The following is a 25,712-nucleotide window of genomic DNA, read 5'->3' as shown; positions in this document are numbered from 1 at the left end:
TCCGACGAACGTGCACGCGGCGCGCACACACCTAACTGGAATGGATATGAGCCACACATCTTGAAGAACAACAGTTACAAAGGTGAGTAACCGTCTTTTTCTGATCTCCTCTAGACTATATACTCCATCTACATGCAGTATTTAATAGCTGGGATTAGGTGGATTAACAGGATGAATAGAGATGGGAAGCTGAGGTGACTCTGGCTGTGGACATACAGATGTGGAGTTTTGAAGCTGTAACCAGTCATGTGTGGAAGGATGTGCATAATTACTTCACAGTAGTTAAGAATTATTCAGTGAATAGGAAGATGTCTGCCTTCTGCATGGCTAGCTGTAAGCTATCAGTAGCTGGAGTATAGTGGGTTGCATGCTGTCACTAAGTTAAGAACATAAGAAGGCCAAATTGGGTCAGACCATTGGTCCATCTAGCCCAATATCCTGCCTTCTGATAGCCAAATGCTTCAGAGGAATGAATAGAACAGGTATCAGAGGGGTAGCCATGTTAGTCTGGATCTGTAAAAGCAGCAAAGAGTCCTGTGGCACCTTATAGACTAACAGACGTATTGGAGCATGAGCTTTCGTGGAATCCAACGAAGTGGGTATTCTATAAGGTGCCACAGGACTCTTTGCTGGATCACTTGGTAAGTTACCCTGTTCTATTCATTTCCTGTCATTCAGTCCCAACTTCTGGCCGTCAGAGGTTTAGGGACACCCAGAGCATGAGGTTGTGTCCCTGACCATCTTGACCAATAACCACTGGGTGACCTGTCCTCCATGAATTTACCTAGTTAATGAGCCATAGCCAACTAGGGTGCAGGGAATTGCATAACTGCTATGTAAAGTATCCCAGAAGTTGATAGGCTGAGACAATTCTGTTACAGTATAATACAATATTTATTTATTTTGTAATAAACTTACTCTAGTCTCTGGTCACATGCACAGTATTTAATATAATTGACTCTTTAAACTAAAAAGTCACTTGGAAACAAGATGCCTCCACTGCAGTTATCAAGCTACACGTAAAAGCTTGTTAAAAGAGATGAGCCTTGCACAGAGATCAGACTGGAGAGAAAATAAGTGGTGGTACTTCCCTAAGCTATGCCTGCAACCCAAGCTCACCTACTCATGTTGCCGGAATGAGGCACCATTCAGGGTGAATTATGCAGATATTAATGTAATTGCCTCTCTCCTGTCTTATTTGTTTTGCTCAGTTAAAAAAGTGTTGACACTGAATTATCATTGGTTTCAGAATTAGCATCCTATTGAGATGAATGTTTCAGAGTGTTTGCAAACTCAGGCAGATGTGACTGTATCAACTCACATTTGGTTCACATTTTGAAGGTTATCTCCATAGTTGTAAAGGCTAGAGACTTTTTTTAATGGAAGTTTAGATTCTGGAGCATGAGATAGCAGTTATCAAGTAAAAATTCTGGGCTGCTAACCTGACATCACCACAGCAGTCCAACTCCCTGCCTTGCACCATGCATTTCAGGGTAGCAAACTTGGTTTAAGTAATCTGAGAAAGGAAAGGAAAGGCTTTCTACTAATCACACTCAGACATAAGTCCTCTGATACTTACCAATAAATACATGCATCTCACATGCCTTAGATGACCGGAAATTCTATAGCAAATATGCAGAGAGAGGGGTGGTGTCTTAGGTAGTCAGGACCCAAGTCACATAAAGGTCTTATAGACCAAAGACTCACCACACCCAGCAGTGACTAGGAAGCCAATGTTGCTGTTGAAGAGCTTGTTTAATATGCTCTCTGTGGTTTACACTATCAAGCAGGCAGTCTCGTGCTGTGCTAGCTGAAGCTTCCAAGCACCATAACAGGTTAGCGTTACAATTTTGTAAGTGTTAAACAGCCAGTTGACATACTTTGTGTTATATATACTGCACACAGGTTTGCAGCAGGTTGCAAAATTTCATTTGTGTTATAAATTTATCCTTATTTTAGCAGATATATACTTAAATACTGAGTAGTTGCAATAAATGCAAACCTACTTTTAAAAAAGTTTCCTCCTGCTGTTTGTTTCCATGAGCAAATTATTTCTATTCATGGGGGAAGGAAAAACTATTCCAGCTTTTAACTTCTCATTTTGAATCTGTTTTAGTCTGTACCTTCAATATAATACCTAGCAAATATTGATTTGTTCTAGCAGTAATCATAAATTAAAATATTACTATGACTGGGAAAGATTTGATCCTTCTGAATGAAAACTGGAATTAAACTAAATTTGGTTTTCCTGCAAATAAGTGGAATCCCAACTAATCAGGAAAAACAAACCACTCTATAAAACCAGAACCAGTGAAATGCAACCTACCATACTCTTTCTACTGGAAGTGGTCGTAAATGATTTATCTGATAGAACCAGAAGAATGTACTGGTTTTTGAGTATCTTTCTATCCTTCTATTTAATGGCAAAATACTTTTTCCTTTCTCTTGGACTTTCATAGCATTTATTTTATATCTTCAAGATGTGAAAAAAATCAGCATGTGATGTATTTTTTTTTCATCTAGGAGTGCTGAAAATGTTTCTATTCCCCAGGTGCAAAGGAACAGCAAAGAGGGAAACAGACACCATGGATACATTTGTTGATTCATCTTGGTATTACCTGAGATACACTGATCCTCATAACTCTGATAGGTAAGGCATCCAGGCAGCTTGCAGGCAGGACCATGGTCATATGGGTGTTCATGTAACCTGGACCTGTTTTACATAGCAGAAGTAGAAAAAAAGAAAAAAAACAAGCAGCCAGATACTCTGGTAGTTCTACTGTCTGCTGGGTGCAGCAGGATGGGAGGCTGTCTGGGAACCCTTTTATGAGTTCCTGATTCTCTGCATGCTGACTGGCCGTACTCAAGTTAGAGTAGCCTTGGGAACTGTTCTGAACTATGGAATAAGGCTATCAGCCCCTAATGGGACATGAAAGGGCCGAGACTACACGCAGCTGGGGATCTACAGGTTTTACTCCTTAAGCTGATTACTTCCTCTCCAGCAGTAGACCAAGTCTCTTATGTATGTGGCCATCAGGTCAACTAAGGCAGAAACAGCCAGTGTAATTTCTGCAATGTGGACAAAGCCTTTAATTTTCTCTTTGTTGTTACTGGTGTGCTTACGTTCTGCCACTATCTAAGAATATAGCTAACCGGCTTCTGGGATTTATAGCAACACATTCAGCTGGCAAGAGCTGATGGAGAAGGAAAGAAGTGAGAAATCAAGCAATTTCCCCCAGAGACCGAAATTAAGAAAACCTCCAATCTAGGCTAGCTAAAGTCATGCTAATTTAGGTCCAGAGCTAAAATAAAGTATCATCATAGTGGCCTATTGCGATGTTACTGCTTCAGTTAAATACAGTATTACAAAAGGAAACTCTAGCTATGCTGTGCATTAGTGACTATAAAATAGGGCAGTGTGAGAGATAGACAGAGTTATTTATCTGTTTACTTACTCCATCTTCTATCGTACTAGCAAAGCTGATTGTGTCCTGGAGGTTCTGTAAAACCCAGCATTAAAGCAGGCTGTGCAAAGACTGACTCAACAGTCCAAAATGTATTTTCTATACACTGTTCAGATTAGATTGCTGTCTGCAATTGCTGGACAGCCAGCCTATGATTACTGCTTCTTGAATATTTTATGAGCTGTTCTGTAGGCAAAAGGCTAGCCATAAACTAGATAAGAAGTATCACTGTTTGGGTTACTAAGTCTTCACACAGATATATATGGAAAGTGTCTGATAGAATGGCTTCAGTGTGTCCAGCAAATTGTAGTATGTGATTATCCTATGATAGGCAAACCCTGCTGTTGGGATCTGTCTTGTTTTACATGCCAAGGTTTCTGATTTAGAATCTGACCTCCATGGGGTGGGGGAGAGAGACATTTTGTTGAAAATTATTGCCTACTTTAAGAAAAATAAAAAAATAAAAAGGATCCTGATCAGTGGGTCTTTTTTTAAGACAAACTCAGTCATTAAAACTATTTACATGTTTGTTTTGGTTATCTGCTTTTTATCTGACATGAGATACTAAGACATCCACTTGCTTCTCTTGGTGGGGGAGGAAAAGGAGTTGATGAAGAGTTTTAATTATAAAGACTTGGGGATATGGAGAGGATTCCATTTATTGGTCCTAGTTGTCTTTCTGCTACGGGTGGTGCTTGTGCCCTGAGCACAGTCTGGGTGTGCATTGATATACCATTAAGTAACATCTTTGGAATAAATTAAATAAATTATAGAAATAATATTTTTTAAATAGAACTGGACCCAGAACAACATTCTGAACAGGATTCATAGCTCAAACTAAGGCCTTGACTACACATGAACTTTTACTGGTTTAGTTAAACCAGTGCAAACTGCTGTGTAGAGTGCCCACATATTATTTTGCACAGGTTTAACTAAATCAGTTAAAATCATACCTTTAGGCCAGGTCTATGCTATACAAAGTTTTATCAGCATAGCTGTGTCAGTCAGAGGTGTGAAAAAAACATACCACCTTAGCCAATGTAGCTATGATGTGACAAAAAACCCAGTGTAGATGCAGCTGTGCCAGCAGTAGAGCTAGTATCATTCCTGGAGGTGGTGTTACTATGCCAACGGAAAACCTCCTTTTGTTGGCATCTGTTGCATTTACATCAGGGGGGTAGGCTGATATAACTGTACACTCAACACATTTGTAGTTTAGATAAGGCCTTAGTTAAACAACATATAGAGAAGCCCTTATTTTTATGGGTCAAACACCTAATCTGGACACAATGAACTTAAGAAAAGCTCAGATCTGCATTTTAAAACTTTGGGTTTGTGGCTAGTTACATTGTAGACATGTGAAGTCCTGATCCAGGGTTTTATTCCAGGCTCATCTCTAATGAAGAAAGCATAACTAATGTATAACAAAATAAAATCACAGTTCTGATACAAGCTGAGGTAGTCCAATAGGTACATTTGCTAAAGAGTGGGGCTATAAAACATGCCTTGAAGAGACATAGCTACTTGAAGTGGTGTAAACCAAAACAGTATCTTTAAAGTTTCAATTTACGATGCCCCAAATGAATATTCAGAATATGCTTTTTAAACACTATAATAAATGTCATGCTGCCCTCTAACGGTGGCAACACAAACCTTCAATTTTAAATAAATAAATGAAATCATTCCAATATTTTTAAAACTGGTTTATTGTTATATATTTTGGAGAATAATGTATAGCCATATATATACATTTTATATATTTTCTCCCACAAAATATCAATTTTTAACTACAAAAGGCTAGAACAGATAACCACAACCCAGTTATGAAAGTTCCATAGAAATCGAGCACATATTTCCATAGCATTTTTTTAGTTTTTAGGTGGTACATGTGAACTGATAGTCATACATCTAAGATATTATATGCAGATTATATTCTAGTGGATCTTTCTCTATAGCTTTTAAAAATTCTCACATGGATTTTTGCAATTTAACCAAGTCAAATACTGTTTTTTAAAAATAAGAAATTAAGCCATTAGCAAAATTAATAGAATGTAGTTTAAGATGCACATGCAGCTCATTGTGAACATTTATTTTCGGTCAAGTCTTATTGGAGATGTTCCAGTAAAGCTGTTTTTTCCTTTTGCTTTATACTTAATATATGCTTTCTGTTACTTTGTGTTTTAGGCCTTTTAATAAAGCCTTGGCCGACTACTGGATGCCTGTGGATTTGTACATTGGGGGAAAGGAGCATGCAGTTATGCATTTATACTATGCTAGATTCTTGAGCCATTTTTGCTATGATCAAAAAATGACCAAACACAAGTAAGTATTATTAGATTTCTATGAAAAATAATTCAAGCATCAGTCTGAGACTGCATCTGACATCCGCAAGCATCAATTAAATTTTATAAAGGTAGAAGAAGCAGAGGTACCAATATTATTTTCAATAGTATATTTTACATTTCATCCTCTGAGCCTGAATTTTCTTCCTCTTCAAGTTTAGCTAAGTGATCAGTTTCTTACAGTCTGTATTGCATTTGTTGTTTGTGAACATATATGTCTCATGAATATTTACTGGCTCAGGGCACTAGTAGTAAAATTTTGCCTTAGGCCCTCATCCTGCAGAGAATTACACTCGTTTAACTTTATGCACTGTGAACAGAGCTATTAATTTGACCATGCTTAACTTTATGCACTGTGAGTAGTCTCATTAATTTAAATGTAACTATTCATTATGGAGAGTTAAGCACTTGCATAAGTCTTTGCAGAATTGGGGCAAAAGGTATACATAGTTCCTGATAATGTAGTATTCTGCCTAAATCCTTTGGAAATGTTTTTTATAAAATCAACTATTTTTGCATGATAGCAATTTTAAATTGTATTTTGTTTAACCAGCAGATGGAGTCATCCCAACATTGTTCCTAGGGTGAAACCCTTTTGAGCAACAGGAGAAATTCAGTACTGATTTGCATTTGTTTCTAAGCCCTGCCTTCTCCCCCAGATCCTTTCACAGGCTGAGCATTTCTGATTTTGGGCATTTCTCCATCCTTCTGTAGTCTCCCACTTAAATCAAATATATTTCCTTGTTTCTTTTTCCCCGTATATGGTAAAGTATTTTGTACTGCATCTTTGAGCCTCTCTCCATGTAAACAGAAATTGGAAATGCACATTCCTACTTTTAACTTTTGTCAGCATGGCATCTGACCTGAACTAACTCTCTGTTATGAAAAGACAAGCCTTCCCTGAAAAATTACCTGCAGTTGGGACAGTTACCCAGTTTTTGTTGCTCTGATTATTTAGTTATCGTTCCCATATTTGGTAAAATATGGTAGTTATTTAAATGCATGTTTTAAATTCAAGAGAAAGGCATAAGTATTGGGGAAGAAAATTAATTGTTTTATTTTTCACCTTTTTGTAATTTTTTTAACTGTTTTAATTAATGGTCTGGAAGGGCTTGCTCTCCTAAAATAAGGAGCAAACAGTTTATGAATGCTCATCTTATGATTACCTTGGAAAACAATTATTTTAGGGTTGGATCACTTCTTTTTTAAGATGTTCTCTTGTTCTTGTGATGGCAGAATCCGGTTGCAGCTTTTGCATCTTTAAGTGCCTTTAATTTATTGTAGGCAATTAAGCAATTGAGTTTGTCAGGTAGGTTATGAAATACCATTTGGAAAGTGCTCATAAAGACACTCAGAGTGTTACTCTGTTAAATTAGGAGTTGTCAACACCAAGGTTAATAGTAGGGGTTATGTAACTAACATGTAGAGGTTTCTAAGTTTACCCTTATATCCACATCTGCCTACTGTGGGATTCTTGTACCTTCCTCTGAGTTGACGAGTGCTGGCAGCTGCCAGAAATAGGACACTGGACTCTGATCCACTATTGCAACTCCTGTGTTCCTGTGCTGTGGGAACACTCAGAAGAAGGCCCTAGATTTGTAAAAGAGAAGGCATTTGTTCAAACATGAATATTTGAGTGACAGAAAGACCGATGCAGAAAGTGAATATTTTTCTCCCCCATTAAAGTTTTTCTTTAAAATATCCTTTGATTTTGCAGGTGACAACTATTTCAGTTGTCAGTGTGACATTCTCCTTTCATTAAATAATTGTCTAATTTAGTTCAGCCTCTAAAGCTTAATGTAAAATGTGCTTTTGACAGCTATTTTCAACAGACAGGTTTCCTTTTCCTTTCATCCTCAGGGAGCCTTTTTATAAACTCTTGGTTCAAGGTCTTATCAAGAGTCAGACATACAAACTAACAACAACAAGCAAATATCTGAAGAGAGAGGAAATTGATCTCACTGGTAAGAGACCATATGGGACAACCAGCACAGGTGCATCCAGAAAAGTCAAGGGCTAGTTCAGTGAAAAAGGATGTACAAGTCATAGTGCATGGAAAATTCATCAGTGAGGAGTGAATTCTTGTAATCATTAAACCGGAGATTGACTTTTGTGCGTGTTCTGGACTCATATACTTAATGCTGAATCCACATACAGAGAAAATACTATTCTAATTGCCTGTAACCATTACCAAACACAGTATTTCAGCTATATTTGTTTTTACTTAAGCCTGGTCTATGTCCAAAAATCACTAAAAGTGAGTATCTTATGGAAGCCATTCACTAACCCATGTGAAAGGAGTTGGTGGTCTCAATTCCTTTCCTAGTAGACTGATGTCCACATTGCAAAACCATTAGCACAGTCAACACCATTGTTGGCAATCTGAACAGATAAGATCTAGATAGAATGGGCATAGAAGGAACTTCTCTCCAATGCTTACATGCAATCCTTGCAGAGCAGTTTAAGAAAACCTATGTTTGCTACTGGCTGTGCTATACTTGTACCTTGTATAAAAGACAGAGTTTATGTGCAGTAGGGAAATCTGCACTGGTGTAGCTCTAAACCAGTACAAACTCCCCATGTAGATGGATCCATTGTAAAGCAGTGCTTGCACCAATGTGATTTACCCTAGCTGAAACCTGCAGACTTGTTGTCTATAAACATCCAAAGATGGAATCAAGGTAAAATTTGCTCCAGTGCAAGTGGCATATTACACCAGTACAGCACATCCACACAGGAGGTTTGCATTGAGATAGCTACACTAATGCAAAAATCCTAATGCAATAGATTTAGCTTCCACAAGCGCTGGATTTAGCTTTACAAAACGGAAGAAAGACATTTTCTCCCCTTTGTGATGGAAACATTATAAAGTTACTTCAGTAAAGTTATGAAAGTGAAAAAGTTTTTTGTCTTACTCTCATAATTGTTTTTTTCTCTTTCGGTTATATGAGGATATCAGAGAAGGGATTAGAAATAACCTAGTATTATGTTCTGCTGCTCCAGATGTTTGTAGAATCAAATTAGTTATTATTATATATGTTCTGTATATTTAGGGACTGAACCAGTTCACATAAAAACCAAAGAGAAGCTGCAGGTTACATGGGAAAAAATGAGTAAATCCAAGCATAACGGGATAGATCCTGAGGAATTAGTAGAGCAGTATGGTATAGACACTTTGCGACTGTACATCCTGTTTGCCGCCCCTCCAGAACAAGACATTTTGTGGGATGCAAAAAGTAAGTCAAATTGTTTTGATTCTTTCCTCCTCTTGGTTTATTTCTGTTTGAAATACAGTTTGTTGTTTGGGATTTGGAGAATTGAATGTGAGCAGCTGATGTAATGAGAAGATTACACTGGCTGTCTTTCTAAAACGGGACCTTTGTTGGGATAAAATACACTTTTGTTAGTTATGTATGTATTTAACGTTAATAATAGGAACATAGGTGGACCTCTGGTCTCATATGCTGGGTCACATTCCTCTCTCTGAGAGTGACCAGTACCAGATGCTTCAGAGGACATTGCAGTCTTCCCTTGGTTAGTGGTTGGCTTAAGTCCTAAAGCATGAGGGTTTTTATTACTTCTCAAAAACATTATTTTACCTCATATAATTATAGATGTTCTCAATATCTATAGAGATGTCTAATCTTTTTCTGAATCCTGGTAAGCTATTGGCTTCAGTATCTGGTAGCCGTAAGTTCCACAAGTTAATCATGCCATGTTTTGAAAAAGTATTTCTTTTAATCATCTTTACATGTGTTGCCTTCAGTTTCACTAATTGTTCTTCTGTTATGAGAACAGGTAAATAGGACCATCTGATTGACCCTTCTAGGAGTTATTAATTTCTGATAATGGGTTCTTCAGAGTTTCACATATAATCAAAAATTAGATTAGGTCATTCTGTTCCAGGCTTCATATTGAAAAGAATATTTTACACTGGGAAGGTTTCTACAGAACTGAAGAATCTTTTCTATAAAGGGTGTTCCAACATGAGGCTATTGCAGGATCTGAAGCAATATTAAGGATGATGTTCCTATGTTAAAAGAATTTTGGAGTGGTTCTGTAATTTCTTCAGTAGTAATGATAGCCTCTGCCTCAGGCATTTTATCAGAGGCTAGAAATAAGTGTTTAGATGTATGCACTTCCTGTAGTGTCATCTTGGCTGAGAAGAATCTTAATTTTTTGCTCCTTGATAGTCTATCCAGGAAGATATAGGAAGTAGTGCAGCAGCACTAGATAAGAAACTTTACATACATCTCTCTAAGACCTTGAATGGTCCCTTAGAATATATGCTAACAGCTTATGCTAAACTATCTGTTCGACCTTGTATTTAGCTGTGTCATTCTGAGTACCTTTCCTAGACCTGAGGAAGAGCTCTGTGTAGCTCAAAAGCTTGTCTCTCACTAGCAGAAGTTGGTCTAATAAAAGATATTACCTCACCTATTTTGTGTCTCTTATATCCTCTGACAGACACGGCTGCAACACCACTGCATACATACATCTCTGTAAGGCTGTTGAAAGCAAGGGTCTACAATAATATGGTCTCTTCGCTGCACACTAGAATATTAGTCTTAGGCAGAAAAAAGCCTGCAGAAATTTTCCATTATTATGAAGACATCTTGTACACTGTGGGAAATGGAAGAAGAGAGAAAAAAACACTAAGCAACCTTTTATAAGTCTTTTCCTTCTGTTTTAGCTTATTTGAACTATGATCTTGTAGTTCATGAAAATAGTGATGCCACACTACTAGGCTAATGTCCACTTTGTAAATTGAGAAAATTATCTTTAAGAAGCTAATTTTGCAAGACAGTGTTAATTAGGCTACAGACTTGTTTAGGACGCACCTCTCTCCCTCATTCCCTTACAAACCTCTTAAAAGCTAAGATCAGGTGTGTGTAAAAAATACCTTGGTAATAATTTCTTTATAAATGGTGAGAGGGTGCACAGCCCCAGTCTCTTAATTTCTCTTCTTACCAATGACTTAGAAAGCAGCTATTTTAAGATTAGATCACCTCCTCCTTTTTAATACAGTAAATCTTCTTTTCATGATGGGAGAATCCATTTGGAGCTTTAAGCTGCTTTAATTTATCATAGACAGTTATGCAACACAGCTTGTCAAACGGGCTCTGAATACCATTTGAAAGATGCTGATAAAAACACTTACATTATATGCTGTTGAGTTACATAATTGATGAAACTAGGATAAATAATGGATCCTACAAACACACAAAACATGTACAAGTGTCTGTCTAGTTTCACACCTTAAATGTGACGTGCTTATGGGGCTCTGCCTTTTCTAAATGAACGAGCAGCCCCAATGCCATCTTAATTTTAATTTCTGTTTTATGTCTGTCTTGCTTCATAATAGTCAGTGTGCAAAGGAAAATGCATGCATTTTAAAGCAACTTTCTTGTCTCACAGGACTTCAATAAAACATCTAACTATATTGTATTGAAAAATAAATGTTTTTAAATGATTTGTTCTACCTCTTCGTTCTTTGTTTGATCGACATCATCTTATAGTGCAGCTATACCAACTACAGTTCAGATTGGTCTGTATCATTACCATTTTTATTCACTATGTACCAAACTACCACATTTCTAACAACAACCTTTTGGGGGTGGAGTTGATAACATATTTTTATGTTAGATTCCTATCACGATCCTTTCCTGAAAGCAAAAAACTGAGAGTCAGTAGGTTTTATTCCCGCCTCTCGTGGATTCTCCTGCCCTTGCTAACATTTAGTAGTGCCGTACTCTGTGAGTAATCTTACTGAAATCAGGCTCTGTGAGTCATCCAGTTGTTGTTGGGGTTTTTTTTGCTGTTGTTTCCCCTTCTTGAAAATGGGAATAATGAAACTTTATCCCCTTTTTGTAAGTGCTATGCAATCCTTGGATAAAAGGTGTTATTTTGCAAAGTATTATTAAAGTTTGGTGGTTATATTATACACACATTCTTTCATAAGTACAAGCACAGATATCTTATACAGTGCTAGGAGAAAAGCATTTTGCCACTCAGACAAGTCTCTTGTAAAATACAGAGTAGTGTAAAGAAAGATATTTTTTGAGAGTCACCTCTTGTTGAGGGAATATTGGAAAAACAGTAAAGAAACAGTTAACAAGTTTTCAAAAAGAAAATGGGAAGGAAAGATAATGAAAACAGTTATAAAGCCTTCTGTAAACACTGGCTAAGGCCTGTCTTCTCCTTACAGTAACAAAATGTACATTCATCCTGAAGGAGCCACACTGGTAAACATAGCATTGGCTTATTTTTGGCAAAAAACTGCACAACATTATGTAATAACACTGGGTCAGATACTTGGCCTCATTAAAGCTGCTTTTACTTTTATACTTTTCCAATGATGTAAAACAGCCTTAAATCTATTGTAAGCAGCCATTTGGGGATCACCTCAGAATAGGGAATCCCCAGGTGGTGTAGCAGCTCTGATGCCACCCACTCATCCCTCGCCACTTCCTTCCTCTTCCCTCCCCTCCACAGTTAGAGGAGCAGCCTCAGGGTACATCTACACTACGGGATTATTCCGATTTTACATAAACCGGTTTTGTAAAACAGATTGTATAAAGTCGAGTGCACGCGGCCACACTAACCACATTAATTCGACGGTGTGCGTCCATAGTCTGAGGCTAGCGTCGATTTCTGGAGCATTGCACTATGAGTAGCTATCCCGTAACTATCTCATAGTTCCCGCAGTCTCCCCCGCCCCTTGGAATTCTGGGTTGAGAGCCCAGTGCCTCATGGGGCAAAAATCATTGTCGCAGGTGGTTCTGGGTACAGCCTCACCCCTCCCTTCGTGAAAGCAGCAGACAACCATTTATTTTGCGCCTTTTTTCCTGGTGAACTGTGCAAACGCCATAGCACAGCAAGCATGGACCCTGCTCAGATCAATACGCAATCGTGGACGTTGTAAACACCTCGCGCATTCTCGTGCAGTCTATGCTGAACCGGGACCTGCAAAGCCAGGTGAGGAGGAGGCGGCGGCTATGGCAGCGCGGCGACGAGAGTGATGAGGACATGGACACAGAATTCTCTCAAACCGCGGGCCCCTGCGCTTTGGAGATCCTGCTGGTAATGGGGCAGGTTCTAGCCATTGAACGCCGATTTTGGGGCCGGGAAACAAGCACAGACTGGTGGACCGCATAGTTTTGCAGGTGTGGGACGATTCGCAGTGGCTGCGAAACTTTCGCATGCGTAAGGGCACTTTCATGGAACTTTGTGACTTGCTTTCCCTGCCCTGAAACGCCAGAATATACCAAGATGAGAGCAGCCCTCACAGTGAGAAGCGAGTGGCAATAGCCTCTGGAAAGCTTGCAACGCCAGACAGCTACCGGTCAGTCGGGAATCAATTTGGAGTGGGAAAATCTACTGTGGGGGCTGCTGTGATGCAAGTAGCCAAAGCAATCATTAAGCTGCTGCTACGAAAGGTTGTGACTCTGGAAAACGTGCAGGTCATAGTGGATGGCTTTGCTGCAATGGGATTCCCTAACTGGGGGGGGGGCGATAGATGGAACCCATATCCCTATCTTGGCACCGGAGCACCAGGGCACCCAGTACATAAACCGCAAGGGGTACTTTTCAATGGTGCTGCAAGCACTGGTGGATCACAAGGGACGTTTCACCAACATCCACGTGGGATGGCCAGGAAGGGTTCATGACGCTCGCGTCTTCAGAACACTACTCTGTTTAAACTGCTGCAGCAAGGGAATTACTTCCCAGACCAGAAAATAACAGTTGGGGATGTTGAAATGCCTGTAGTTATCCTGGGGACCCAGCCTACCCCTTGATGCCATGGCTCATGAAGCCATACACAGGCAGCCTGGACAGTAGTCAGGAGCTGTTCAACTACAGGCTGAGCAAGTGCAGAATGGTGGTAGAATGTGCATTTGCCATTTAAAGGCGCGCTGGCGCACATTACTGACTCGCTCAGACCTCAGCCAAACCAATGTCCCCTTTGTTATTGCTGCTTGCTGTGTGCTCCACAATCTCTGTGAGAGTAAGGGGGAGACCTTTATGGCGGGGTGGGAGGCTGAGGCAAATCACCTGGCCGCTGATTACACGCAGCCAGACACCAGGGCGATTAGAAGAGCACACCAGGAAGCGGTGCGCATCAGAGAAGCTTTGAAACGAGTTTCATCATGGGCCAGGGTACGGTGTGACTGCTGTGTTTGTTTCCCCTTGATGAACCCCCCCCCCTTGATTGACTCATTCCCTGTAAGCAACCCACCCTCCCCTTCGATTACAGCTTGCTTAAGGAAATAAAGTCACTATCGTTTAAAAATCATGTATTCTTTATAAAAAAGTCATTATAAAAAGAGGCAGAGAACTGACAAGGTATCCCGGGTGTGGTTTGGGAGGAGGATAGGAGGGAAGGAAAAGGCCACTAAAAAACATTTCAATGTAATGACAGCCTTTTGGTTGGGCTGTCCACGGGGGTGGAGTGGGCGGTGTGCACGAAGCCTTCCCCCACGCGTTCTTACACGTCTGGGTGAGGAAGATATGGAACATGGTGAGTGGTGAGGGTGGTTACACAGGGGCTGCAGTGGCACTCTGTGACCCCTGCTGCTCTTCCTGAAGCTCCACCAGACGTCGGAGGATATCAGTTTGATCACGCAGCAGCTGCATCCCGCCACCGCTGATGCTTCCTGCCACCTCCTGATCTTCCTGCCGCCACCTCTCATCTCGAGCGAGCGTCCTCTCCTCAGGTTGTCCTCCGTCCTCACGTTCACTGGCATCTTTCCTGTGTATTTGATACCATGTCCTTCCACTCATTCAGATGAGCTCTTTCATTGCGGGTCACTTCCATGATTTCCGAGAACATTTCGTCTCGCGTCTTCTTTTTCCTCCGCCTTATCTGAGATAGCCTTCGGGATGGAGTAGGGAGAGGCTTGAAAAATTGCAGCTGCATGAGGGAGGGAAAAAAGGGAGAGAAGTATTTAAAAAGATACATTTTACAGAACAATGGTTATACTCTTTCACAGTGAACAACACTATTCACCTTACATTTTTGGGGTGAAGGGGGAGGGTGGGTTGCTTACAGGAAGATCGTGGGGGGGTGTTCATGAAGGGGAAAACAAACACAGCAGTCACACCTACCTGGCCCGTGATGAAACTCGTTTTCAAGCTTCTTGATGCGCACCGTTCCTGGTGTGCTCTTCTAATCGCCCTGTTGTCTGGCTGCGCGCAATCAGTGGCCAGTGATTTGCCTCAGCCCCACCTTGCCATAAAGGTCTCCCCCTCACTCTCACAGAATATGGGCACACACCAGCACCATAACAAAGGGACTGGGATGGTTGGCTGAGGTCTGAGCGAGGTCAGTTAATGTTGCGGCTAGGGGCACGCCTTTAAACGCCAAATGCGGGGGCTGCTCTAACCCCAACCATCCTGCCAACTTTGCTTGTCAAGCCTGTAGTTGAAACAGTCCTGCCACACTATGCACAGGTCTGCCTTGTGTATGGCTTCAATGAGCCATGGCATCAAGGGGTAGTCTGAGTCACCAGGATAAACGACAGGGCATGTTCAACATCCCAGCCAGCTGTTATTTCTGGTCTGGGATAGAATTCCCTTGCTGCAGCAGTTTAATAGAAGCATGCTTCTGAAGAAGCGAGTGTCATTGAACCTTCCGGCTCATCCCACGGGATGTTTGATGTAAACGTCCCTTGTGATCCCTATTCAGTGCTTGCAGCACCATTGGAAAAGTACCCCTTAGCGGTTTACATATATGGTGCCCTAATGTCACTTTCGGAGGTGCCAAGGGGGATAGGGATTTAAATGGGTTTGTCCATTCTAATCGGCCGCTCCACAGTTTTAGTGGATTCCCATTGCAGCAAAGCTTCTCACTATGAACACTGCACGTTTCCCCAAAGAGTCACCCCACCTTTTCGTTAGGGCAGCAAGGGCTTAATTTTTGATTTGCTTTGGGCTAACTTTGCAATTCACAGCAGGCCCCCACACAGTAGGATTTTTTTTTCTCCCACTTCCAAATTTGGATATCCCGGGGGACTGACCGTAGCTGTCTGGATGTGCAAGCTTCAGAGGGGCTATTGCCACTGCATTCACACACTGTGAAGGGCTGCCTCATTTGGATTATGGCGTTTTCAGAACAGGGGAAAGCAAGTCACAAGTTCCATGAAAGTTCCTTACGCTATGCAGAAGTTTCACAGCCACTGCGAATTGGTCCCCACACACATACCCGCAAAAACATTGCGGCACCAAACAAGTTCTGGTGCTTTGTTTCCCAGGCTCCAAAATCGGTGTTCGTTCAATGGGACTTAGAACCTGGCCTCCATTACCAGCTAGGATCTCCAAAAGCAGGGGCCACGGTGGAGAATTATCTATGTCATGTCCTACATCACTCTCGTCGTCACGCTGCATGTAGCCATGGCCTACCCTCCTCCGCTGGCCCCCTTTTTTATGGGCAAGGTTTCCCGGTATCAGCATAAGGCTGCATGAAGAATGCCGAGGTGTGTTCACAACGTCCACGTTGCGGTATTGAATCTGAAGCAGAGGTCCAGCTTGCTGCGCTACATCTACTGCACAGTTCACAACCAGGAAAAAAGGTGCGAAATGCACCTGGCCAGTGCATCCGAGTTCAGATTGCTGTCCAGAGTGGTCACAGTGGTGCACTGTGGGATACCGCCCGGAGGCCAATACTGTCGATTTGCAGCCACACTAACCCTAATCCGATATGGTAATACCGATTTTAGCGCTGCTCCTCTTGTTGGGGAGGAGTACAGAAACCGATTTAAAGAGCCCTTTATATCGATATAAAGGGCCTCGTAGTGTGGACGGGTGCGGCGTTAAATTAGTTTAACGCTGCTAAAGTCGGTTTAAACGCATAGTGTAGACCAGGCCTCAGAGGCTGAGACAACTTTAGAGTCTGGACTGGTGACCTCAAGGACTAGAGAGGACATAAAGGTGTCTTATAGCCACCCTTTGCATTCCCTGCTGCCCAAGCTAAACTGGGTGCTAAATAGATGATCCCAAGTAATCTGGCCCTTCGTCTTTCATTACCATGGCAGCCACTATATATTGATAAGTCAGTATATATACATGTGTATATATGTAATTTCTGTCATCAATATAGAACAAAGATTAAAAGGAAAATCTCCATTCAGGAGTTTGTCTCATCTTTCTTGCAGATGAAAGCATATGAAAAAAGACTGTTTTCCTGCGTAGTTGACAGGTCATCTGTGGTTATTCTTACATTAGCTTGATAGTGGATTGTATTATACAGTTAGGAAAATACACTGAAATGCTACTTAGAAAATAATCTTGATTTCCAGTAGTGTTCATTTGTCTTCGTTAAAGCAACCTAACAATTTTTAAAATGTATTTTCAATTACACTGAGGTTTTTCTTGCAACATGTAATTTCCCCTTCAATGTTCAGTGGTATGGAACTCTGTGGTACAATTTTCTTTTTGTTTCTTTTTGATGTGTTGGCTTCATTCATTACAACTCAAGTCTTCCTCTTTCTGAAACCTGTCATTAAACTCAGCTGATGCTGTCCCTGGTGTACGAAGATGGCAGTCACGCCTTTGGTCCCTAGTAACCAAACTTATAGAAGCCAGGACTTCCAGCACTGTGCCCAATCCTCAGCTGTTGAACAAGAAGGAGAAGGCTGAAGCCAAAAAGATCTGGGAGCAGAAGAACCTTGTGGTCTCTGAGGTTAAAAGGACTCTTAACTATTTTGAAAATGACTAGATAGATAGCTAGTGTTGTTATATCATGCACCAGCAGTATGCCTGACTTCTTGTGTTACCGGATCAAAAAGTTTGTTTTAAGATTTTTCCATCATAAACTATTTTAATTGGGAAACTTTCTCTGCGTAAGTCGGGAGAGAGTGGGAGTCCATAATTAGAAGTGACTTCACTTACCTAAAACCACATGGGGCATTACTCTTCTGTAGATAATTGAGGTCTGAATAAACACGTTTTTTCATAATTTAATTTATTACAGGAATATCACCTCCACAGATTGCATATGGTGTGCACACACACACACACACACATATATATATATATATATATGTGTGTGTGTGTGTATATGTGATATTGTTTTGAGAGAAAGGTAATACTTAGTCCTGTCACAAGTGCAGGGGTCTGGACTAGATGACCTTTTGAGGTCCCTTCCAGTTCTGATTCCATGTGTACGCACATTGCAATTTTTAGCTGATTGTTAATGTTGTTGTTTTTTTTCTAAAAAGCAAAACGCTCAGTATATGGAAATTGTAAGTAACTAATGAAAGTGAACATTTTTTGTATATCTAGGTAACAAGTTACTTCACAAAAGATTACTTGTTTAATGCTGCAATCTCTCGACTGATGGGCCTCACTAACGTACTCTCAGTAAGTATGACATCAAAAAGAGCTTATGCAACAACTTCTTTTTCAATCTCTGGACATAGAACTGTACCGCCAAAATAGAAGCATCTTGGGGCCTTTGTCTATCTTATACCATATTTTAAATATTTACTGCTGTTGCTTTTATGGCCCCGTAAACTTGCATCATACAGCAATTCAAATGAAGTGCACACTAGTATCAGGTGTACTATATATTGCCATGAATAGCTTAAAGAGGAAGCTGACTAACATTAAAACTTTTTAACTAAGTGGGTTATTTAATTTTTATATCTTTCATTCCATTTGTGGACCTACGCAGAGATGTATACACACATACATGGAAAGGATCCAAACCACATGATAGTTTTGTTGTTTACATCTGTGTCCAATAATGTCAAAGGAAGCCCCTTTGAGTTCTTCATTCAGTTTTGTTTTAAATTAGAAGTTAGTCTTTTTAAAGAAATTAGTTACTATAATCATTCTAGTAAATAAAAAAGAAATATTGTTACTACTGACGGGCAAAATCACAAATCCCTTGCATTCCTCTGAGATCACTTTCAGCATTGGAGTTTTTTGATGTTAAGAGAGCCTGGAAATACTCTTTTTTTGTAAAATAACTAATTTGGCACTCCTAGTTTGGACCATCATACTGCAGATCAGCCAAGTGGTGATAGGTCAGATATAATAAATGTTGCCTTTATTATTGTGTTATACTTGATGGAGGAATTAATTCTGATAAATTTTACAGTGACCTAAATTAGAGGTCAAATTAAACATTGATATTTTTCATCTTTGATTGCAATTAATTGTAATTAGACTTTAACTTGTGATTCTAAGGCAGTTGTTGGTTAAATAACAACACTTAACCCAAGTCCTCCTAAGACGTATGCAAATATTGTATTGAAATAGCAAAAATCCTAGAGACTACAGAGTTCATGTGGTTGAAAATGTGAGGTTTTTTCTCCAGATCAGAGATTCATATCACTTCAGACAAACATCCAAATACTTGAACACAGCTCTAAATTCTGTGGTCAAGAAATAAGGGTGGGTATCTTTCAAGCACAAGTTTCCGTGTAACATTTTGGTACTTCCTCTTTCAATCCCAGCTGAAACCAGGAAGTGTGGAGATGTGTGAAAATTAAAATTTGAGAAAAAAACGAAGTACTAAACTTAGTCAAGCCTTAGACAAAGATGAAGAATTAAATATACATAGAAGCTGAACCATCCTCATCATTGGAGATGGTTCCTCCAGCTCAGAGTGGAAGCATGCTGGTGGGGCAGAATAGAGGAAAGCTTGCATAGCTTCCACCTATGTTCTACCTTTTCTAGAGATAAATTATAAATGGGAATTCAGTTTCATATGCTGTCGGTCTGGCACCTTTCACAAGAACTTATAAAGAACTGTTACAAAAGCAACAAAGACTTGAACCACAAAAGATTTTCCTATGTTTTTCACTCACATTTTTTTTAGATCTCTTTAACACTATACCAACTTTATCTAGATCAGGCCAGGATCCTATTCTAATGAGCCCTATCTCAGTAAACCACATGCCATGCTTACATTCCTGGTCTGGCTTAATATTCTGACATGTTTTTTTTAAATAAATTGTGAACGTATTGGGCACTGCACTTCTGGAAGTGTGTGGGAAAACACATTCCAGTACCCAGAATTCTCTTCAAGGTCCCAATCCTACAAAGGCTCTCTTATGAGCAGATCCCCTACGCCCACAGGGTCCAGTCACACTGATCTTTTTTCAGGGTCCAAGTTTGTAGCCTTTTTATAAGAGTGCTGGTGCCTGAACTCTGTGTAAGGGTCCTCTGTGCACAGCTCTTTCCAGTGGTGCCCTTTGGGAGCAAGAATTTTCATCCTCCATGCCTTTTTAAGCTTCTCGTTCATTGTAAAATGAGACTTTTTCTGGACTTAGGCACTGATTTATGTTTTTATTATTTCATTCTCTCCATTACAAACTGCATTTTATAGGAATACTTATACTTACAATTCCTGTTTCTTTTTCTTCCCCTTTTCCATAGCAAGCCTCTCAACCTCTCATTCTCCACAGTGCAGAATTTGAAGATGCTTTGGCTACTCTTTGTATTATGGTTGCACCTATGGCCCCGCACATAGCCTCAGAGCTATGGAAAGGTATATGCATAAAATTCTTTTTATTACTCCTGCAGAAAAAATAAGGTTGGGGAAATAATTTTCAAGGAAGTTACATAATAATAGCTAGATAAGTTTGCAAGAAGCATCTTAAAAACAATGCACCTCCTAGGCACTTAATAGCCCACAGATCAAGACCTGTCCTCTCCTCAGTCAGTCACCATAACCCCCAAACATACAACTTTCCCACCCCAGGGAGTCGGGTTTAGTAATGTCCTCATGTCTGTCATTCCCCCTCATCCATATAATTCCTACACTAACCTGAGCCTTACAGTTTGATCACTCTGCACTTTCAGCTTTCATGATTTATATATATGTGGTCACGTAGTTTTTGTGGTCCCTACTCTCTGTGAAGAGTTTGAGCTAAGAGGACTCCTGTCTACAGGGCTATGTGTCAAGCAACATGCAGGGTTGTGGATTCATAGTACTACTTTTGCAGCATTCCCTGGACAACTTGGGACATGCTGATGTGAGTTAACTCCTTTAGGGGACTTGAGATAAAACCTTGCTTAAGACTTACATCAGCTGCATAGGGTACATCTACACTATCCGCCGGATCGGCAGGTAGCGATCGATCTATCTATCGGGGATCGATTTATTGCATGTAGTGTAGATGCGATAAATCGATCCCTGATCGCTCTCCTGTTGACTGCTGAACTCCAGCTCGGCAAGAGGTGAAAGCAAAGTCAACAGGGGAGCGGCAGCCATTGATCCCGCGCTGCGAGGACGCGAAGTAAGTGATTCTAAGTCAATCTAAGATACGTCGACTTCAGCTACGCTATTATAGCTGAAAATGCGTATCTTAGATCAATCCTCCCCCCCACCAGCGTAGACCAGGCCCTAATATCTGAACCCCTAAGCCGGCCAAATCTTACAACCCTGCTAGGGTTGCCATCAGTAGGGTGAGGAATGTACATACCAGAATTCAGAAGTCAACAGCAATCATGTTAATGATTTGTTGATAGAAATGCCAGGATATATGTGAGAAGATGAGAATATATTCCCTTTTAAAGTTGGCCATGATGGACTGTGTTACCTTGGGCATTGCGTTTTATGAAGCAACATTCAGAAGCAAAGATCTTCATGCTGTAATTGTTTGACTCGGCAGAGCTACTACAATAGATCCTCAAGAGTTAAGAACAGCTCGGGAATGGAGATTGTTCATAACTCTGAAATGTTCATAACTCTGAACAAAACAGAGTTGTTCTGTCAAAAGTTTACAACTGATCATTGACTTAATACAGTTTTGAAACTTTGCAATGCAGAAAAAAAAATGCTACTTTTAACCATCTTAATTTAAATGAAACAAGAACAGAAACTATTTCCTTATCTTGTCAAACTTTTTTTTTAAACTCTCTCTTCATATTTTTAGTAGTTTACATTTAACATGGTATTGTGCTGTATTTGCTTCTTTTTTTTTTTTTTTTTGGTCTCTGCTGCTGCTTGATTATGTACTTCCAGTTCCAAATGAGGTGTGTGGTTGACTGGTCACTCTAAACTCTGGTGTTCACAGCTCTGAGGTGCTACTGTAAATAGCTTATTTTTCAGAGCCATGTATAGCATTGGAATACTAACTGCTAAAGAAAAGGATTCTTGAGGAGAAATATTAATTTTAGTTGATGGTTTACAGGTAATAGATATTGGAATATTTGTTTATGTGGAAGTTTTCTCTTGCCTGTAAACCATCAACCAAAACTCATTTTTCTCTTTGTTTGCACAGAAATTACTATAATTGCCACAATCTGATCTTCCAGCTGTTTGGAGTTTTTGTTACATCTGCATACAGTGCCCCTAGCATAATGGGGGTGGGAACACTAACTGAGGCCTCTAGGCACTGTTGAAATACAAATAATATTAATGAATAGAGAATTATGAAATATGTTTAGTAAACTGACAAAAACTACCAACATATCTTGGCTCAGATCTCTGGTCAAACATAGGACCTGAGCCTGCAAAATATGGAATGCCCTCAGTTCTCATTTAAAGTCTTTGGGAGTTGTGAATGCTCAGCATTTTTCAGGATCTGGCCTATATGTGATATGCGAATACACAGCAAGAACATTAATTAATCGACTTGTGCTCTCTTCTCTTGCTACATGTATTTGAAGATGCAGTTGTGTTGTCCAGAGACTCCACCTTGTGCACAAATGAGGTTAGCCTACAACTAGAAAAACAGTTTGTTTAGATTGCTAAACTTAGAAGCGTATGGATTGAACATGAGAAACTTTCTGTATCATCCTGATCATCATTACAGTCTATAGTTAAGCTATTTTATCACAAGAGAGATCAAGTATGTGTTACTATTGTCTGCTTTATATAGTATAAAAATTGTGTTGCTTGGAGAGGATCCAACATTTGTCATTATTCAGTCAAGACATCTGTGAAAAGTATCCATCTAGAGCCAAGTTATTCAATAACAGGGAAGCAGGTTAATGTTCTCAAACATATGAGTCTGCATTCCTGATCTTCTAACCCTTGGTAATCAGCAATTTAGGAATGTTCTTCAATCCCGTTGTATACCGAGGTACGTTCTTGGATTATTTCAAGAACTATAGCTTTAAGATTTTAAAGACAGTCTCACTGTGTCACTTGTATATGAGCATAATTTGTGAAGTTATAAGTGATTTGTGTTGACTGTACCTTTTAGCTGATATTTGTACACCTTATCATTACAGTTATAATCAGACCTACTGGAAAATAAATGTTTAATATGATTTTGGACTTGACAGTTAAACAATCTTTTCACTGTTTTAAAAAGATAAAAAACATTATAGTTAAGATTTTTAAATCCTTCACTTAATCTCTGTCTGTGCTTGAGTTCTCTATCTGTAAAATAGGAGTAATTCCCTCTGTGCCTTGGTTTCACATCTATAAAATAGAGATGTTAGTATTTCCTTTCTCAACTCTTTCTGTCTCCTGTATTTTGCTTGTAGTCTCTTCAAGGCATAGTCTGTGTCTCTTACTTTGTGTTTGTACAGTACCTACCACAGCTGAGCCCCAATCTTAGTTGAAGGTGCTACAGTGCTAGAAATAATAATAAAGCTATATATTTGCTATCTAAATTTGGCCCTAAAATATCTGATACAGTCCCTTTAATTTACTTTTTGTTTTAAGTCAAATTTTCTTTCTAAAGATGGAATCAGACAAGTCTTACTAATTAAATAAATATTTTTCCTGTAGGCTAAGAACAACATTGAACAGGAAAACGGATTCTTCTGTTTACCCTGCATCATGTTACACCCCTTCTTTATTTGAACTATCCTTGAGAAGAAACTATTAACACAGCAAAATCCTATTTTGTGACTGGGGAGTGTTTATGGGGTAATTGAATATACCTAGCATTTATTGCATTACAGCCTTTAAAAAAGAGAGAGAGCACAGTTTGAGTGTTTTGCATAGTACTTTGCAGTGTAAATAAGCCGCCTTCTAGACTGTATTACATTTTAGTAGCATAATCTCATTAATCTTTTCAGCTGCTTCTCCTCACTGATACGGGTAAGCTTGGCAAAAATCACTTTTTATATATAATTTCAACAGATATTGATTATTTTTAAGCTTTTTTTTCTACTTTTATCTATTTAAATTTTCACAGTTGCAGGAAGTTATGGGGGTCGGACAATAATTATTTAATGACAGTAGACTTGAGATTCCAAACATTAAAGCCTTATAAAGTTATAACTTTGTCAATATCAGACATCAAAATATACAAAGTAAATATGCTTAAATCAATAATCCACTAATAATTTCTCTAGCAGCATTTTTCTTTCTTTACCTGTCTGTAAATTTCTATCATTTATGCAAATTATTTTTTGTCTTGTATACAGTAAAATTGATGTTTTCCAACATTTACCAATAAAAATTTAATTCTTCCAAGCCCATGGGCAAGAATGAAGTGTGTAAGAAGATATTGCAGCAGACAAATTCTGCTTTAAACTGACATCGTTTTTGTATTTCAGTAGCACCAAGACTCCCCAGTCAGGGCCCCATTGTGCTTGGCACTATATACACACATCATGAAAAGACAGTGCCTGCCCCCAAAGCTCTTACAATCTAACTACATGACAAAAGACAACAGGAAAAAACAACAAACGGGCAGGGAGAGCACAAGCTAACATGGAAACAGTTGCGAATAGTGTGATGAGACATCAGCTGCCTAGCTATTATCAAGGGTTTTTTTGGCATCACAATAGAGATGATTTATAATGTAGCTTTTAGTCCACCACCTTCCGATTCTTATGGTCCAATGACAAAGCACTCAAAATCACCACTCTGGGTTTAATGCCACAGAATCCCTCTGGTGTAATATTTAGCCTTGTATTATAACCCTTCTTCTTTTTTATAGATTTTTTGTAAAATAGAATCAAAACCCAATAATTTCTGCACATCAATGATTGAAAACTGCTTTATTTGTTTGGTTTATATGTGACCATTTTGTTTATGTATTTCAAACAGAACTTTGGATAAGCAGAGAAATCTACCTAGGCCTGAGCAGTACATTTTTCCAGTTTGAGTATGGGGAAAGGCTGTTTGAATGCTGTCTGATAAATGTATTACCTTTCAGCAGTTGAACAATAATAACTGAGTAGTTACGGTACTTTGATATTTTTGTATCTTACTTTTTTGGGAAGTGGCCCTTTCTCCAGCTTAGCGCAGGAACTGTTTCCAGTGTTACGCAGTATACACTACGCTATAGTGTAACCAAAAAAACCCCAAACCAACAACAGTTAATATAGTCTGTCAGAGTGGGAAGAGTTCATCAGACTGACATACATTTTGGCAGTCTGTGAACACTAACAGGATGAGGAAATCTATTTCCTTCCTGAAACCTTGTATCTGAGGAATATACGTGCACCACTGCTAAATTTGAGACTCTTTGTGTGTGTTTGTGCTTACCCAGTATTTTCTCATCCAGGCAAAGATGTGTAGCTGCTCATTTTCAGAAGTTTCATTTGTGCTAGACCTACTTCTGTCATGAAAAGGTGAAAGTGCCATGTGATATGTGTTAAACAAGTATGGCCACTTCATCCATTTTTCATGATTTATTGAAATTTAGCATAATACTAGTATTTATGATGCCATAATTGTCTTGGCAACAAATTAACAGTCATTGCAATAGTCTCATTCCTGAAATCTTGATTCAGTTTTTACTCAGTCCTTGCTCAGGGAAAACCTCCACTGGCTGCTGTCAGAGTTTTATCTGAAGAATAAGGGCTAAATAAAAATTCTATTAAAGTTACTAAAAGGACAGGTAATTTTGCTTTGTCCTTGCACAAACCACATATTTACCATTGATATATTTGGTCTTCATCTGACTTATGCTCCTTTTAGAGCTTTCTCACCAGATTTTGACCCTTTGTAAATGCCCTGAAAGAGTCTCAGAGAAGTACAGGA

At 39.4% G+C, this 25,712-nt stretch overlaps 1 protein-coding gene across 2 annotated transcripts in view; it reads left to right on the top strand.

Annotated features, from left to right (window-relative positions):
- Positions 1-25,712, top strand: part of LARS2 (leucyl-tRNA synthetase 2, mitochondrial) — a 128,302-nt gene that overhangs the window by 84,366 nt on the left and 18,224 nt on the right. Inside the window, exons 13-20 of one of the 2 annotated variants that reach the window (XM_032803185.2) lie at positions 2,552-2,650; positions 5,649-5,786; positions 7,667-7,770; positions 8,860-9,042; positions 17,317-17,486; positions 18,089-18,166; positions 20,192-20,303; positions 22,430-22,473. In XM_032803185.2, coding sequence (XP_032659076.1) covers positions 2,552-2,650; positions 5,649-5,786; positions 7,667-7,770; positions 8,860-9,042; positions 17,317-17,486; positions 18,089-18,166; positions 20,192-20,303; positions 22,430-22,473 — 928 coding nt within the window. The remainder of the gene's footprint in view (positions 1-2,551; positions 2,651-5,648; positions 5,787-7,666; positions 7,771-8,859; positions 9,043-17,316; positions 17,487-18,088; positions 18,167-20,191; positions 20,304-22,429; positions 22,474-25,712) is intronic. The other variant, XM_032803182.2, reaches the window with a different exon arrangement.

This window comes from Chelonoidis abingdonii, chromosome 2 (genome assembly GCF_003597395.2).
Source record: "Chelonoidis abingdonii isolate Lonesome George chromosome 2, CheloAbing_2.0, whole genome shotgun sequence".
NCBI classification, from domain to species: domain Eukaryota; kingdom Metazoa; phylum Chordata; order Testudines; family Testudinidae; genus Chelonoidis; species Chelonoidis abingdonii.
The sequence above is the reverse complement of the archived record's forward strand: the minus strand, read 5'-3'. Positions and strand labels throughout refer to the sequence as shown.